This window comes from Mesocricetus auratus, unplaced genomic scaffold (genome assembly GCF_017639785.1).
Source record: "Mesocricetus auratus isolate SY011 unplaced genomic scaffold, BCM_Maur_2.0 Super-Scaffold_100026, whole genome shotgun sequence".
Taxonomy (NCBI): Eukaryota; Metazoa; Chordata; class Mammalia; order Rodentia; family Cricetidae; genus Mesocricetus; species Mesocricetus auratus.
The window spans coordinates 7,716,484-7,735,339 of NW_024429207.1; the positions used below are offsets into that span (position 1 = coordinate 7,716,484).

The following is an 18,856-nucleotide window of genomic DNA, read 5'->3' on the forward strand; positions in this document are numbered from 1 at the left end:
TCGGGGAGCTCCCAGTGGTCATTGCTGTCCATTTGGTGAGAAAATGAACTAGAAGCCGTAGCATTAAGCGATTCTGTGGGTCATTAGTAAGTATTCCCGAGAGACGTAGTAAAAGTGATGGGGGTCCGTAGTCTGCAGAGTTGTGCTGTTTGGGTGGAGATGGGTGCTGAGGAAAGGACGCATGGGCTGAACAGCATGTCGTAGGCTTTCTCATCCCTTCTAGTAGGCTTTATGGACATTTAAATATGACTTCTGCTCACACAGTAACAAGTGAGGAGAGGAAATTCAGTCATTCATGTTTAATTTCTTAAGTGGCTATACAGCCCAGGAGGTAAACTTACAAGGTAATATGCTTGTAGGTGAATTTTAATAGCACACTTTAAGATGACTACTTAAAAGGGAATACTTGAGTAGTTGGAGATAGTGTCGAGAGGCATTATAGAGTACATAAAAGAAGACCTGGCCCGGCGGTAGTGGCTCATACCTTTAATCCCAGCGCTCCGGAGGCAGAGACAGGTGGATCTCTGTGAGTTTGAGGCCAGCCTGCTCTACTGAGAGAGTTCCAGGACAACCTTCAAAGCTACAGAGAAACCCTGTCTTAAAAAACAAAACAAACAAACAAACAAAAAAGAGCTGGAGAAATGGCTGAGTGATTAAAAATACTTGCTGCTCCTCCAGAGGGTCCAAGTTTAGTTCCCAACGCAGGTGGCTGAAACCACTTGTAACTCTGGCTCTAGAGAATCCAACACCCTCTTCTGGCCTCCAATAACACACACACACACACACACACACACACACACACACACACACACTCTCAAATAAAATAAAATGAATGAAGTAAAACTGGGCGTTGGTGGCGCACGCCTTTAATCCCAGCACTCAGGAGGCAGAGGCAGGTGGATCTCTGTGAGTTCGAGGCCGGGCTGGACCGACAGCCTCCAAAACAATACAAAGAAACCCTGTCTCGTAAAACCAAAAAAAAAAAATTATAAAATGAATGAAGTAATATTAAGAAAACGTTAAGGAGCTGGGGGAATGGCTTAGCTGGTAAAGTACAAACTTTAAAACCTGAGTTCACATCCCAGCACCCATGTGAAATGCCAGGTTTTGTGGGGAGGTACAGACAGGGGCATCCCTGGAGCTCACTGGCCATCCAGGCTAGCTCAATCGATGAGCTCCAAGTTTGGTGAAAGACCTTGTTATTTTGGTTTTTTTTTTTTTTTTCTGAGACAGAGTTTCTTTGTATTGCTTTGGAGGTTGTCCTGGAACTTGCTCTGTAGACCAGGCTGGCTTCGAACTCACAAAGATCCACCTGCCTCTGCCTCCTGAGTGCTGGGATTAAAGGCGGGGGCCACCAACGCCCAGCTGAAAGACCCTGTTTTAAGAAACAAGATGGAGAGGGACTGAGGAAGATTTGTTACTTTTTGGCCTGCACATATGTGCACCTATACACAGGAATTTGTGCATACACACAAAATATTGTCCAGTATTTTTAAATGAGATAACATTATAAATACTGAAACTAGAATCTCTCCAGTAAACACAATACTGATTAATCTCAGAGTAGAGGGAGAGGTTGGAGTTGGAATGGAGGTCCATTGATGTTTAGACAAGAAACTGGGGTGTATGTAGTGGTACATACCTATAATATCAGAGCTTGGGAGGCTGAAGCAGGCAGATCAGCAGTTTGATGCCAGCTTGGGCCCACCTCAAAAAAAGGAAAGGAAGAAAGAAACCAAGAACATCTAAAGAAAGCTTCAGGTATGCCTGTACACCTATGTGAGTCAGACTTCTCATTGCTGTGACAGATGCCTGGCAGAATGATTTAACTCAAGAAACATTTATCTGTGCTTTAATGCTGTCGCTCCATCTTGGCTGGGAGGGCGCAGTAGAACAGCAGCTTACGTCATGGCAGCCAGAAAGCAGTATTTCCTCGGACTAGGCCTCACTTTCTCCTTTTCGCCATCTCCCACTAATGCCATCATATCACGAATCCATCAAGAGATTCATTGATAATAGGTTAGAGTCCACGTGGTCTAAGTGACCTCACAGGCGTGTTCTTCACAGGCGTGGGCATACCCAGTGCAGTGGACAGCAGTACCTGTTACATGTGAGTGAAAGGTGACTATGAAACACCTGTGTTGTGTATGCTACTTTCCACCCCACCCCACCCCAGTCAAGTTGCTCTGGGGAGCCAGCTCATCCACAGTCCTTAGCAGACAAGTCTAGTAAACCCAGGGAACTTGGTCAGCTTTCCACTTGAGTCCTACTTTCCCCTGCTCCCACTAGTTGCTGTAAAATGAGGAATCCTGTTTTTTAACACCAACACTTATAACTGTAGGATTGTAGCCAGCGTGGTTAAATACTGTTTTGGAGCAGAAATGAACAATAGAGTTCTTTAAGCCTGCGTCCTTAAGCTAGTACAAGTGTTTTCCTTTGGAGCTTGTAGTCCATTACCAAAAATAGTCTCTGGGTAGAAGGGAGCTTTGGCATAAAATTATTTAAAAGAACAATAGTACTCTTTCCCGACATCAGGAATTAAAAGTATTCCTAATATGGTGTCGTATTCCCCCAGAGGGCCGGGATGGGGAATACGATAGTCCTAAGACAGATGCCTCTCGTTCTCCAGTTTCTTTGCTCCTCCTGCTCAGATAGTTCAAGCCCCTGTTCTTCGATGCTCCAGCTGTCACACATGTCTAGCTGTGAGAACAATTCAGGGACATAATAGATACTAAGCATTGCTTTCCCTCTCTTGTTTCCTCAGCAGTGTGTCTTCAGCTGGCTTTTCAACTCCAGACTTTCATGCAGAGCACATTCCCAAAATCATTGCCTGGTTGTTTTATAGTGTGTGTGTGCGATTTTAGTTTCACCAAATGTGAACATGTATATGGCCATTCTTGGTTATTTGAATCTATGATTCAGATATGATTGCATTGTTGCTTGGGGGCAAGAATATAATAACTTGCCCAGAATAAATCAATTAGGTTTTTTGAAATATATAGCAGATTTTTATCTACAGATGAATCAAGCTGTGCGGTGGTGACTCACGCCTTTAATCCCAACACTGGAGTGGGAGGGGCAGAGGCAGGCAGATCTCTGTGAATCCAAGGCCAGCCTGGTCTACAGAGTGAGTTACAGTACAGCCTCCAAAGTTACAGAGAAATTCTATCTCCAAAAAAAAAAAAAAAAAAAAGAATCCAAGTAAAAGTAAACTGAATGTGAAGGAATCTGTCTTTTCAACTTTTTAAGGGCAATTTTGTATTTCTTTTCAGGGAACATGTCATTTACTAATGAGATTATGCCACTCCAAAGATTTCTGCTAAAATTGAAGACAAAGGCATTGCCATAGGTAAATAATAATTTGCTCCTAAAATGCTTCAGTATATTTTGCTGCTTCACTTAAAAGCTAATATATCTGTTTTCTGTATGAGTAAATAGTAGCATAGATGTTATTGACAAGAACCCAATTTATCTAATCTCGTGTAAAAAACCAGCACGAAACTTACTAGTTAAAAAAACAATTCCAAACTAGGAAGTTCTACATTCTGCCCTAAATTCATTCGGTTTTAACGTTGTGTGATCTGAAATGTTCTAACTCATGAATCTGATTGGCTTTGGCTGGGATACCTTCTTCATGTGACCCTCATCCTCTGATATGCAGTTATGTGAAAGGATGATGATGGTCCTCTTCCCCTTGCTAGGATTATGACACTGCAGTCTCAGGACAGGACTCTAAGGTAGCCAAGTCTGATACAGAAGCACCTAGTCTTAAATTTGTCAGTGTGATCTTGAACCAAGAAAGTCACACGTCCAAGCCCGGAGTCTGCGTGTGATTCAACTTAGATTGCATCTCCTGCTGGGAGAAGTAGCAAAATATAAAGTTTATAATGACAATGAAGCTATGCTTAGAGCAGAATTGCCATCCCTCTGTTGTATTGGGAGAAAAGAGAACAGAAAGCTAAACTTAGTGTGCACGCAAGAGCAGGGTCCAAAATAGTAAGCACCAACTAAGCACTAGGTTGGCTGTGATACTGAAAGCATTTACACAGGCTTTATAATTCCTAAGTCATTTGCAAATGTCTTATCACAGTTAGCCTTAAGGTACAGCATAGAAGATTCAAGATTCTATTGATTCCACTTTTGCAGTTGATTAAACCAAGATTTCATGGAGTTTCATTAATCTCCCCATGGTCATAAAACTAGTAGAGGGAAGAGCTAGGCTCTAAGGATTTGTGATGACCAGCCCTACTCCTGTTCTATGGTGAGACTGTGCAAAGAAGAAAATGTAAAGCAAATGAGCACATAAATGTCAGGAAACCAGATTTGAGGTTATACCAGGCAGAATGTATTCTAAATAAATTAACATTTTTGCTTGTTTAGTAGTAATTGATAGAAAGGCTTCTGAGGTTGGATATATTCTCTCTCTACTTCTGAACCAATGATGAGGAAATGGGAAGCAACGCTGAAGCAAATCGAAGAGCGAGCATCTCACTATGAGAGGAAGCCATTGTCCTCCGTGTATAGACCAAGATTGTCCAAGCCGGAAGACCCACCCTCCATTTGGAAGCTATTTCATCGTCAGAATCAAGCTTTTAATTTTGTTAAAAGCTGTAAAGAGGTGATCGCTTTATTTTTTAAAAGAGCAGGGAAGCCAAATGCAAAATTAAAAATAAATTTAGCAATAGACAATATATTGCCTATTATTGCGAGTGGCACTCTCGTGGGATGTAAAGACAGACGAATGATAAGATGCGAATAGAGATGTAATGTGGGTTAGATGGATCAGTGGGTAGAGGCACCTGCTGCTAAGCCTGATGGCCTGAGCTGGATTCCTGAGACCCACCTGGTAGAAAGAGAGAACTGACAACCTACAATTGTTCTCTGGCCTCCACACACATGCCCTGGCAAGGGCACCTCCCCACCCCACGCACTCCGCACATAAATAAACAAATGTAGTAAAAATGTTTAAATAATTCAAATATATATTGTTCTCTGGCCGTTGATTCTCTGCAAAAACACAAAGTACTTCATATTGGAGAGAAATACCTTGCTTTCTGAGTTATAAGATGCTTATTTGGATTTAAACAAAATAGGGGACATTAGAAAATTCTTACTCATTTTGTGTACACCTAATTCAGGAATCAGGAATTAAAATGCTGAGAGTCATTTGAACATGCTCTTTTCAAAACCAAAGAGGGATGTGCTTGCCAGTCACCAATGTAAAGTTATTTCAGAAAGATTTCTTTTTTATGTTCCACAAGTTGAACCCAGGTCCTCACATAGCTAGGCAAGGGCTACACCATTGATAGAGTCGAGCCACAGAGTCTTTGTATGACTTCTCAGTAATGAAAATTGGCTCACCAGCTACTTTAGCTAGATGGACATAAATAGTTTTGTGATGCCTGCATTAGCAGAAACTCCTCATGTGGCCCTTCCCTCTCATATGCCTGCATTAGCAGAGGTCCCTTGCACAGCACCTGTGAATTGTCCTGTTTTATTCAGGACTGTGTTAACTTTAACATTTTTAATCCCATGTATATTTTTATAGGAAAGGAGAATTTATTAATATGTTTTAGTTGAAATAGTTTATAGTAATATGGAGATTTTTGTACTTTTATAAAAGTACAAAATGAGTCTAATTTCATAAACTAAGAGATGAAGCTGTCTTAGGTTAAATAAGAGTAAGGGAATTAAGAATGGACTTTCTCTTTTTCTTTTTTCTTTTTTTTTTTTTTTTTTTTGGTTTTTCGATACAGGGTTTCTCTGTAGTTTTGGAACCCACTCTGTAGACCAGGCTGGCCTTGAACTCACAGAAACCCACCTGCCTCTGCTGGAATTAAAGGCATGTGCCACCAACACCTGGCTGGGCTTTCTCCTTCTTTAATTTTATTTTTAATCTGGAAACTGTGTCTTTATCTTACATATGTGTTGTGTCAGTGATTTAAAAATAGGGGCTGAATACATGGCTCAGTGGTTAAGAGTTACACGTGATCCAATTCTGGCCTCCAAGGACTGCTTGCAGGCATCTGGTACATAGGCATACATGCAGGCACTCATATATACAAACTTTTTATTAAAAACTTTTATTTGTATGAGTGCTTGCATAAATGTATACCTATATACCACACACATGAAGTGCCTGAGGAGTACAGAAGAGGGCGTTAGACCTCCTGGGACTGGAGGTACAGACAGTTCTGAGCTGCCATGTGAGTGCCAGAAATTGAACCTATATACTCTGGAAAGATCAGTCAGTGCTTTCAACCATTGAGCCATATCTCCAGCCAAAAATTAAACAATTATTTAAAAAACACAGTTTTTAGGGGCTGGAGAGATGGCTCATGGGTTAATAGCTCTTGTTTCTCTTGCAGAGGACCCAGGTTTGATTCCCAGCTTCTACATTTAACTTACAATCATCCATAATTTCAGTTCTAGGGTATCCAGTGCCCTCTTCTGACCTCTTTGGGTACCAGGCACACATATGGTATACAAATATACATGCAGACCCAACACTTACACAAATGAAGTAAAATAAATAAATCTAAAAGAAAAAATTATATATGTAATATAATATATACATAATATTATGAACATTTATTAGTTACAGTTAAACTTAGATTTGCATGTTGTAAATTTTCAAAACTTATTTTAAATTTTTTGCAGAATGTTCACGTATTTGCTTTGGAGTGCAAAGCAGGAGATGGACAGCGTATTTACCTTGTAACATCTTATGCTCAGCTTTGGTTTTACTATAAGTTCCGGTAAGTAGCAGAGCAGTACATCAAACTGAAGTTGGGTTTCCATTTTTGTTAATTCGTTAATTTTGTTAAAATTAATTCCATTCTTGGCCACATGATTAGTTACTTGCCTTAGGGTTACTACTGGTATGGTGAAACACCATGAGGAGGAAAGGGTTTATTTGGCTTACATTTCCACATCACTGTTCATCGTTGGCAGAAGTCAGGACAGGAACTCAATTAAGTCAGGAACTTGGAAGCAAGAGCTGATGCAGATGGCACGGAGGATGCTGCTGACTGGTTTGTTCACATGGCTTTCTCAGCCTGCTCTCTTAGAGAGCCCAGGACCACCAGCCCCCGGGGTGTCCCCATCTACAATGGGCTGGACCCTCCCCATCAATCACAAAATGCCATGCAGGTTTGTCTGCTTAAAACACGATCATAAGAAGGCATTTTCTCAGTTGAGGCTCCTGCCTTTCAGATGGCTGAAGCTGTATCGTCAGCATATTACTCTCTAACCATTAGAATTGAGTTCTGAAGTTCCTTTGTGAAAAAAGATAGTTGCAGTACTCATAAAAGCCAACGAGAGACACATTTGTCTCCCTGGTAATCACTGACTTCATCCTATATCATGTGGAGTTTCCATATTTGTAATTTTCTTCTTTATTTTTTGAGACAAAATCTCACTAGGTAGCTCTGGCTGGCCTAGAACTCACTATGATACCAGGTTGGCTTTGAACCTACAGAGGGAAGCCTGCTTCCCTCTCCTGAGTGCTGGGATTAAAGGTGTACAACACCATGCCCTGCACACATGTTCTAATTTTTTAAAATTCATTTATTTTGTGTGCATATATGTGTGTGGCACATACATGCATGCTCTCACATGGGAACACATGTACCATAGTATACATGTAGAGGTTGGAAGACAGCTTTTGGGAGGTGGTTTTTTATCTTCCATCATATTGGTCTAGGGACCAAACTGAAGTCATTAGACTTGGTGGCAGATGCCTTTAACCACTGAGGTATCTTGCCACTTGCAAAGTTCAGTCTATCTCACTGAGTTCTGGGAGGGGGAAGATCACACATTTGTGTACTATAGAGAATTTTTAAAAATTTGTGTTTTGCAAGAAAACATTAAGCTTTACTGTTGATTTTAAATGAGCACTTACTTTATTAATTATATAGTAAAGAATGCCTGCATTTTGGTCATTTCAAAGAGGATATGAAAGGCTGAAGCCAAGAGCTTTCAATACTGTAACCAAAGATTAGAGTTCTTCACAGAAAGCCATATTTACTTAAGAGGGCTGTATTTTCTTTGGGCTACCAACCAGCTTCTAAATAAAGATGTAGATGCTTCTTACTAGTTGTGAAAGCTCGGCCTTGGCTTAGACTTGTCCCACTAGCTCTTTTAACTTAATTTAACCTGTTTCTATTCATTTTGCCTCTGGGTTTTTTACCTTTCTTTCATTTTGTATGTCCTACTTTCCTGCTTCTTCTGTGTCTGACTGGCTGGCCCTGGAATCTCCTGGTCATTTTGCTTTCTTTCTTCCTCAAGCCTAAATCCCTCCTCCTATTTACTCTCCCTGCCTGAAATTTCCACCTATACCTCCTCTCTTGCTATTGGCCATTCAGCTCTTTATTAGATCAATCAGGTGCTTAGGCAAGCAAGATAAAACAGCAGCACATCTTTACATAATTAAATGCAGCACATCTTTGTAGAGTTAAACAAATGTCCCACAACATGTCTCAAAGTAAAAATATATATATAATATGTATGTATATATATATATTTAAAATTCATTTAATAAACCTTTTGTATTCACCTGTTTCTCAGACTTATCTATGAAAAGGGAAGTAAATCAATATACATACTTTCATTAATGTTATTTTAAATAGCTTCAGTTACAAAACTAGATTTAGTTATGCTTGTATATATGGATGCCAGTCAGAGGTGAATGAAGGTTTTTGTTTGTTAATTTTGGTTTAGGTTGGTTTTGACTTTTTAGTTTTTTGAGGACAGGGTTTCTCTGTGCAGCTCTGGTCTTCCTGGTACTTATTGTGTAGACCAACCTGGCCTCAAACTCAGAGATCCACCTGCCTCTGCCTCCCACGTGCTGGGACTTAAGGTGTGTTCCACCATACCTGGCCCATACTGGGTCTTGATACAATGTGACAGGAGGTGTTTTATTGAAACTGAATCTCACCTTGAACTGTAAAGGTAGTGCTGTCAGAGGGTTTGTAGCAGTACCCACAACTACTATCTGCTACATGATGATGTACTGCCATCACTTCTCCTTTTTTTAACATTGTTTATTTTATTTTTTATTTCTGAGCGTGTATGAATACCACATGTGTGCAGGTGCTGAGACCAGAAAATGATGTCAGATTCCCTAGAGCTGGTGTCGCAGGTAGTTGTAAGGTACCTGACATGGGTGCTGGGAACTAACTGAACTGGGATCCTCTGTCGTAATCAGTTTAAATTTAACTGCAGACCCTTTATTTGTATTGTTTGAACTTTACGTATTTGCATTTTGAATCAGCACCTGCTCTTGTTTATTGTCCTCAAAGCCATTCATCTCATGCCTGCATAAACTGAACAATTATTGAAGTCTAGAGATTCAGTTTTTTGTTTGCTTATTAAAAGTCATTATTTTAAAAACACACTTATGGGGAGAAGGTTTTAACGAAGATGTAAGCGTGATAGCAGAGGAGGGAGAGAGACAGGAAAAGGACACTTTACACAGCTAAAAGAGGCGGGTGAAGCTGTCTTGAGAGAATTTCCGTTTCAAAACATTTTAAAGGGGGCTGGAGAGATTGCTCAGTGGCTAAGAGCACTGATTGCTCCTCCAGATTTAATTTCAAGCACCCATATGGCACCTCCCAACAAATTCTAGGAGATCCGACACCCTCCTACAGACTGACATGCAGGAAAAAAACAGTGCACATGAAATAAAAATGAAAAGTTAAAACATTTAAAAGTGCCTTCCTAATGAAAATATAGAATTTAAAAATTCCCACAGAAGATTCATGGAGTTGTGGGGGTGGGCGGGTCCTGGGATTATTTCAAAATGACATCAAAAACAAAAGTTATACAAATATCAAGACATTGTGAATGAATAAGTAGCACTGCAAGATTGACCTTATTTACCAGTTAAATAATTTCCTGTTAACATCATTTTGTCAGAAACTCTTTTAATACCGTGAGTCACAGACTTATTGTTAACAAGTGTCTTTATCAGTTTATTTTATTAATTCATAGTTATGCATTCATAGAGCACAATGATCACTGTGCTTGAGTACAGGGCTGACTCTGTTTTAAAAGGTCTAAGACGACACATGGGCTGGTGAGGTGGCTCAGTAAAGGTGATCACTATTTACACTGTGTGACACAAATCTACTAATCTTAGGAAAGCCCTCTTGCATTGCTATGAAGTTATTCCTGAGAATGCTGTGTGCAAGCTTTATTTTGATTTGGAGTTTAACAAATTGGCCAATCCAGGAGCTGATGGGAAAAAGATGGTTGCATTACTCATAGAGGTAAGTTCCTCTCCTACTTCTGTTAATCACTGACTCCACTGTAGGCTCTGTATTTCTCCTACTCTTCCTTGCCATTCTTTCTTCTGACAATTTCTGTGAGTAAATAATGAAACAAAATGAAAATTCAATTAATGCCTGCATTTTTTATTACTATATCTAATTTAAAAACCTGAAATAAATGCAAGTGAGAATTCTTTGACTTCCAGGATACTTGCCATGGCAAAAGCTACATAAAGCAAATTCCACTGTTTAAATTGGACATTGAGATGAAATACAGGGAAATTTTTTTTTTTTGAGGCAGGGTTTCTCTGTGGCTTTGGAGGATGTCCTGGAACTCACTCTGTAGACCAGGCTGATCTCGAACTCACAGAGATCCACCTGCCTCTGCCTCCCGAGTGCTGGGATTAAAGGCGTGTGCCACCAACGCCCGGTGGGAAATGTTAACTAAAAGTAGTATCAGAATTTTTGAACTGGTAGGAATTTTGGAAATCATATCAGTGCCTTAATGGATGAAAAAGTTATGACTCAGAGACCAGAATATACTTGGATTCTATAGATAGAGACTGACTAAGCCAGAATATAAGTAGTTATGTCTTTTTTCATCTAAGAAGAGTGTAGTGCTAATACTTTTTTTTTTCATTTAGCTGTGTCAGTAAAAAGGAATTATATGGACTTATACTTTGACATCTGTTTTTAAAAACTTAAGATTGTTTTGTATAAATCGTATGAAAAATGCAGTGACCATTGGCCTTAGAGTATGTTTTAACATGTTTTTCTTTTGAATGTTAACAATATGATAATTTTTGAAAAGTAATTTTGTAACTTGAAAATATATCTAAGTTTAAAATGTTCTAAAGGGGGTCCGCTAATTTCATTATATCTTTATATATTTGACTTTACGTTTACATGAAAAATATTCATAAATACTTTCTCCCAACTTTGAAGCAAAATAAACATCTGTAAAATCTTCCTTAATTCTCCAAGATGAACAGGTCATATTAGTCTTTTGTTTGTTTGTTTTTGGGTTTTTTTTTTTTTTTCGAGACAGGGTTTCTCTGTATTGTATTTGGAGGCTGTCCCGGAACTCGCTTTGTAGACCAGGCTGGCCTCGAACTGCTGGGATTAAAGGTGTGAGCCACCAATGCCCGGCCCCCTATTAGTCTTAAAATAGCCACTGAACACTCAAAAATAAACTTAAATGCCTTGTTTCAGTGTCGCTGGCTTAGTTTTTGACTTTGTCATAATTCATCAGTATTGACTTTTTTTGTTATGTGATACAGTTCAACAGTGTAAAATAGGATTTCTCACATAGATGTGTTACAAAGAACTAAAATATAGAGGTTTTCATTGCTACTTAAACATATTGCTACTATTAAAGTGCAACATTGTATTAGGAAGTAGAAATATCCCTAATGCAATAAACAGAGAATAAAACTTCTGTGTAACAGATTTAATAAACACATGAAAAGGTCATCTCAGGATTTAATTTTGTTTCCTCTTAATTCTTTATATCATATCTATATAAACCATTGAAGAACTAATCTATATCAGGAAAATGTGGAGACCATTGTAGAAATCTAACTTCAAAATTGTATAACAGTTTTATTTAGCATGTTTACTATTTGGTGGAACAGTTTGCACTATTTATAAATAATTACATTGAAATTTATTTCATTTTAGTTTCTTTGCACATAACTTTATAGTCTAGTAAATAGGTTTTGAGTCTGATGAAGCTTAAATTAGGTTAGCTAGCTGCATGCCCTTTTCTTTTTACATTTAAGCCGTTTTTGTTGTGTTTTGGCATGCATGTGTCACAGTTCACTGCGGATGTAGAAGACAGCTTGCTGGAGCTGCTTCTCGACTTCCACCATGTAGGTCCTGGGAATCAAACTCAGGTCATCACACAGAGCACCATCTGCCTTTATTCACAGGCATTTTGCTGGCTAAAGCAAGGTCGCATACAATCAAAGGGGCATCCAACTCACTATGTAGCCAGAGAAAACCCCGAACCTCTAATCTTCCTGCCTCTATCTTCCAGCGAAGTGCTTGGATTGTAGGTGTGCACCACCACGATTAGTTCTTATCTTTAAGTTAATAGGCAGTTAATAAATGTTTATTAACAACTAGTTATACTGTCCTTTGGGCTCAATGACTTAACTGATACATTTCAATAAAATCATTCCTACCGATTAGATCAAAGAGTACGGTGCTATGCATTTTGTCAGTAATGCAGATTGCTTAAGTAATCATGTGTTTTTAATCTCCCAAGTTTTATAGCGTAGTTTCATAAATAACGGTAATTCTGTTTGCTGTTTAACTTGGGAAATGTAATTTAGGAAAGGTTGACACTAAAACTGAAGAGCCACCAAATTTGCTGTCTATAACGTCAAAGCACTTGAAGTTTATTCAAATACCAAAAGCTTTTACAGCAGCTACCAAGTGTCAGACTCTATGTGAAGTATAGGAATGAAATGGTGAGCTGGAGACATGGTTACTGCATAATGTAACAAAGAATAAACAATTAGGATCCAGTTGGCTGCCACAGAAAAGATCCACTTCTTAAATAGCTTCAACAAGGCCAGGTGTGGTGATGTGCGCCTTGAATCCAGCACTCAGGAGACAGAGGCAGGCAGATCCCTGATTTTAAGCCCAGTCTGGTCTACAAAGGGAGTTCTGGGATAGCCAGGGCTACACAGAGAAACTCTGTTTTGAAAAACAAAACAAAGCATCTTAAAGAAGATGGAAGCTTATCTATTGCTCATATAATATCCAGTGAGATTCTGTTGTATTAAAAGTTAACCTTGTTGCTTTGGTTTTTTTCCCAAATCATTGCCTTACTCACATTGCCCAAGCTAGCTCACACTGCTGTGTCTACATTCTAGTCAGTAATACTCTGGTTTCTCTTCAGATCGTATAAATCTTTCACCTTTTACATTCTAGTCAGTAGAAAATGGGGCAGGCCGGGGTGTGCTCCCTGTCTGTAATACAGAGGGAGCAGATACCAAAATGAGATAAATTGGTGTTAAACTGAAGCTCTGTAAATTCTTTAGATATCTAGAAATAGTTTGACATAGGTGAACAGATTGAGGGAGACCGTTGAGAAAGTGAGAATTTACTAAAGAGAAGTAAGCTTCGATGGTGGAAATAATGGGAAGTAATTATGAATTAGTAGTACAAAGCCAGTAATGTGAAAACATTGGTAGTAGGTGTAATTTATTTGTAACTATTAGATATTTAAGTGGCTGGCAAACTTTGGCAAGCGTCTTTGCTAACGTGATGATGGTTAGTTCTTCAATTTGCAGATGCGAAGCCTGACAATGCTTGGGAGAAGTGGCTTGTCTCAGTGCTCCATGGGCAGTGCTTTTCAGCAGTTACCTATGTGAGGCACTGTGCTAACTCCTTAATCCCCTTTTCTCATTGCTCCTTGCCATAACTCCAAAAGCCAGGTGATATTTGCCATTTCTGTCTCACAGCTGAGGAATGCCAGGGTTAGATTTGATCAGTAAGAGGCAGGGCCAAAACTCACACTTAGCCCTTTCTAAACCCAAACGTTGGTCTCCTAAGCCAGGTGCTTTAAGGCTGTATTCTTAGAGGTAAATGTAGGTTCAATAAGAATGAGAAATTTCCTAATAGTTAAAGTTATAAAAGGACTAGAACCAGAGACTCTAACTTTTAGCCACTGTGCTGGCTAGTGTTTTGTCAGCTGGACATGAGCCAGAGTCATTTAAGAAGAAGGAACCTCACCTGGAAAGATGCCCTCTCCCAATTGACCTGTGGGCCGTTTTCTTGTTTTAATGATTGATGTAGATGGGCCCAGCTCACTGGGGGGCACTGCCACCCGTAGGCAGGTGGTCCTGGATGGTGTAAGTGTGCTGAGCAAGCCGTGAGGAATAAGCCAGTAGCAGCCTTTCTCCATGACCTCTGCATCAGTTCCTGCACTGACTTCCCTGGATGATGTACCTCAGATTGTGAGATGACGTAAACCCTTTCCTCCCTGAGTTGGTTTTGGTCATGATGTCAGAACAACAGAAACCCTAACTAAGACAGCTAGCATTAGGAAATACTTAACAAGGAGCTTTTTATTATGGTTTTAGAGGAGATTCATATATAAGTTGCTTGACCTTTAAGAGTCTTCTTCAGTCCTGAGAGTATATGAATTTTTATTTTTTTAAATGTGTTTGGGTGCTTTTGTCCACATGTATATCTGTGTACATATATGATCCTGGTACCTACCTACAGAGGCTAGAAGAGGGAATTGGATTTCCCGGAACTGGGGTTACATATGGTTGTGAGTGACCATGCATGTGCTTTGAATAAAACTTGAGTTCTCTGAAAGAGTAGCAAGTGCTTTTAACCAGCTTTTAGGGCTGGGCGTTGGTGGCACACACCTTTAATCCCAGTACTTGGGAGGCAGAGGAGGCAGGCAGATCTCTGTGAATTCAAGGCCAGCCTGGTCTACAGAGCCAGTTCTAGGACAGCCTCCAAAACAATACACAGAAACTCTGTCTCGAAAAATGAAAAAAAATTACTTTTAGGATCTTGTATCTATGGATGTTTTGTCTGCATGTGTGTTTGTATAACAAATGCATGCTGCCGTACCCATGTGAGCTGCCATGTGAGCGCTGGAACTGAATCCTGGTCCTCTGGGTGAGCAGGCAGTTAGCCCCTGAGCCATCTCTCCACACAACCATGTAATAATTTTAAGTGGTGTATTTAAACTTATAAGTAAATTGGTAAGGTTGCTGTAATGTAAATGTTCTGATGATAAGTCATCAATTTGTAGCAAGGTATTTGAATTGCTGATAGAGAAATCTGAAATCAAAACTGTAAATTATTTACATGTGCTTGTATTTTTAGCATGTTTGCAAAGCACTTGAGGAGTTATACAATGTTCACTGCTCAGCTGAGGATGTTATCAACTTGGATTCTAGCACTGAAGAAAAATTTAGCCGACATCTAATATTTCAGCTCAATGATGTAGCATTTAAAGATAACATTCATGTTGGTGAGTACCTTTTAAAAGAACCCAATTGTATTAAAAGCTTATATTTTCCCTCTCTTCAAATTTTCTAGGTATTTCCTACCTTTGTGGTTGCTTAACTAGTCTAAAAAGATGAAGTGGGTTTTCATGATTGGCCTTAGCTCTTGACCTGTTGTTCTATTCCAGGTAGTTTAACCTGCTCAGGGTATCAGTGGCATTAGTGTCTCTTACCATACACCCTGAGATGACCTTGCATGTCATGATACAGGTTTCTGTTCCAACAGGATTCCTTTTCAGTTGTCTGATAAGTCATGAGTGGGCTTATCTGTGGTATCTAATATCAGTATTTCTGACCTTTCCTTCAGCCTTAAATTAGCCTTAGTTTGAGGGCTGGGGGCTTGATATGCCAAGAAGGGTTTATTGTCCCAGGAAGAACTTTAGCACTTCAGTGACATCTGGGTGCACACCTGTGGGTATAAGCAGGGTGTTTGCCCTAGGACAAATGAAGGGTGTACAGTGAAGTCAGTCCAGAGAACATGCAAATCTGAGGTTTAAAGAGAACCAGAAGCCCCGTGTTCATCAAAGCAATAGTAGCCTTAAGAGTGTTAGCTAATGTTCTTTTTTTTTTTTTTTTTTTTTTTTTTTTGGTTTTTGGAGACAGGGTTTCTCTGTATTGTTTTGGAAGCTGTCCTGGAACTCACTTTGTAGACCAGGCTGGCCTCGAACTCACAGAGATCCGCCTGCCTCTGCCTCCCGAGTGCTGGGATTAAAGGCGTGTGCCACCAACGCCCGTTGGCTAATGTTCTTGCAACAGGCAACCCATTTCTGAGCTACAAGTGTCTCGTAACTTCACAGCCGCATAGAATAATTGGTATGAACATGGTCACGAAAGGACTGGGATAACGCTGGGGCTGGTTAGAGATGTGCTGGGGCACAGCCAGCTAGAGTGCTGGCCCGCTCCTTACCTCCCCAAGTCCGTTGGCTCCCATCCCTTAGGTGTCAGTAACTGCAGGCTCAATGATGCTTGAACCTTTGCTCACTCTGTCACGTCTTTCCTGATCACCCACTGTTGTGCCTTCAGTTATCATCCACATAGATGACTGGAATCTTCGTATTTAGCCCAGATTGTTCTAGACACCAGTTTCCTGCAGCAGTGTCCCACTAATATTTCCACTTACACATTTCGACTCAACATGTCCTTCCCAAGCTCCCTCTCTTCCCTAAGGACTTGTTCCTTCTCCTGTGATATCTGCCAGTGAGTGGCATCAGTCACCACCATCCCGTGTATGTGTTGGTGTGGTCTCCACCTGATTATTTGGCCAGCTAGTGGGAGTGGTGTTATTCTTTGCCACCAGGGAAAACAGCACCCACTTGTTCAGTGAGATTCACTGTACTCTAATCTCGTCTCTCCACTCAGCTCCCCCTACAACACGTTTCCCTAGTGTTTGGGTCTTCTTACCTTTGTTGCTGCTATCTGGACTCCAGCTCAGACTTTGAACATCTCAGGTCGTCTGAGAAACTCTAAGACTTAAAACACTAGTGTTCTGGATTACAGCATCATGATGCTATGTGAAATCATTTGCCACTTCCTAGGGTTATTTCCTCTTTCCTCATCTCTAGTCTATGTAGTATGCACAAGCATATGTATGAGTATAAACATGTCCACATGTGTGTGCAGGTGCACTCATCCTGTGGGCACATGCAGAGACCACAGGTGACATGAGGATATTTTCCTCAATTATTTTCCCACATTATTGTGCTAAGATAGGACTCCTTCTTAACCTGAAGATTGCCATCTCATCTAGGCTGATTGGCTATCGAGCCCCCAGGATTTGCCTGTTTCTGCTCCCCAGCACCAAATTACAGATGGCATAACCATACTTGGCCTTTTCCATGTTTTCCATAGTTTCTGGGTATGTGAACTCAGGGCCTCAGGCTGATGCTGCGAACACTTTGCACATGGAGCCTGTCTCCCGGTTCCACTTGAAGTTTCTTAGTGGCAAGGACTGTTGTTTACTTGCTGTTTTCAGTGTTTAGCATATTAACAGCAGAGCCTGAAAACAGTCCCTGCTTATTTCTCGTTCTGCTCTGTGACTGCTGATGTACGGGCTGCTTGTTGAGAGTCTAGCTAGAGAGAATAGGTAGCTGCTAGCAACCAGCAGCCTCTGCTGCAGATGGCTTCTCAAAGCAGATCCCATTATGTCTGAGATTAGGGCAGAGTTGCACCACATGCATGAGAGTGAGAAAGCCTTTATTCTCACAGAGCATGGCCACAGTGAGAGCACTGTCAGACTTCAGGGAATACAAACCAGTCTTTCCCCGCCGTTTCCCCTTTCTTGGTGTTCCTCTTTATGACACCTTAAGTTCCTTTTACTAGCCTTGCAGAAAGAGGAACTGGGCCAAATGGAAGAGATTAGAGAACTTTATCTGGACTGTGCACTTCTGCCACAGATAAAGAAGGGCACAACAGGGTGTGTGCTGGGAGCTGGAGTGCTAATACTCAGGCTGACTGAGTGCCATCATACTCCTGCCGTGTTAGCTTCCTGCCAGGGGTCAAAGACTAGCTGCCTCAGTACTGCCCACGTAACTCTTTTTGCATCCAGTTCTCAATGCTCCTATTATCTGGGCCAGGTAGATGGAATCTGAAGTTTCCAGGAAAGTCAACTCTATCAATTTATGTTTTTGTTGTGTCATAGTCCTTTGATACACCGTATCTCTTTAACTACTGTTTCCTGCTCACTTTCATTCCAGCAATAACCACATCTCTGTTTTACAGCAAGAATCAAATGCTTTTGCTTTCATTTTAGTGTTCTAATGCTTCTTTGTTTACTTATCATTTTTAGTGTGTGTCTTTGAATCTGTGATTCTGTGAGTGCTAGGAGCCCTTGAAGCTGGAAGAAAGTGTCAGATCCCCAGAAGCTGGAGTTGGCAACAGTTGTGAGCTGCCTGACATGGGTGCTGAGAACTGAATTCTGGTCCTCTGGGCCAGCAGGAAGCACTCTCAACTGTTGAGCTATCTCTCCAGCCCCTATTTTGTTTATTTAGTGACTAAGTCTTGCTCTGTAGCCCTGGCAGGCCCCACACTGTCTCCTGTGAGCTGGAATAACACACATGCGCCTCCGTATCCAGTCCCAGTTTCCTTTAAGATACTGACGATGTATTTGCCATGGTGATGCAGGCCTGCGGTCTGAGAGTTAGGGAGGCTGAGGCAGGGTGACCCCAAGTTCAAGGGCATCCTGGGATGCTTAGCAAGACCCTGCCTCAAAAAAGCCACCAAAAAGAAATTTTATTTGTTTCTTTGCATAGGGAAGTCTTGTTTAAAGAACGAAGATTTTGAATATAAAGCATTTGTATATTATGATTAAAGATTCAAGCTTTTTTTTTTTGACATATAAAGTGATAAGCCCCAATTTGCAATTCTAGGGAAGTTTTTCTCTACATTATTTCATGTATTCAGTATTATATATATTTAAAAAAAAACCTCAATAGTTGAATTAGTGCTTGATTTTGTGGTAGAAATAGTACATGTGGTAGCCGGGCGTTGGTGGCGCACGCCTTTAATCCCAGCACTCGGGAGGCAGAGACAGGCGGATCACTGTGAGTT

General features: G+C 40.5%; 1 protein-coding gene across 5 annotated transcripts in view; it reads left to right on the forward strand.

The window, feature by feature from the left end:
- Positions 1-18,856, forward strand: part of Primpol (primase and DNA directed polymerase) — a 41,531-nt gene that overhangs the window by 1,171 nt on the left and 21,504 nt on the right. For 4 of the 5 annotated variants that reach the window (XM_040731769.1, XM_040731766.1, XM_040731770.1 and 1 more), the window contains exons 2-6: positions 3,273-3,349; positions 4,381-4,618; positions 6,661-6,758; positions 10,142-10,271; positions 15,129-15,276. In XM_040731769.1, coding sequence (XP_040587703.1) covers positions 4,439-4,618; positions 6,661-6,758; positions 10,142-10,271; positions 15,129-15,276 — 556 coding nt within the window. In that variant the 5' untranslated portion in view covers positions 3,273-3,349; positions 4,381-4,438. The remainder of the gene's footprint in view (positions 1-3,272; positions 3,350-4,380; positions 4,619-6,660; positions 6,759-10,141; positions 10,272-15,128; positions 15,277-18,856) is intronic. The other variant, XM_040731768.1, reaches the window with a different exon arrangement.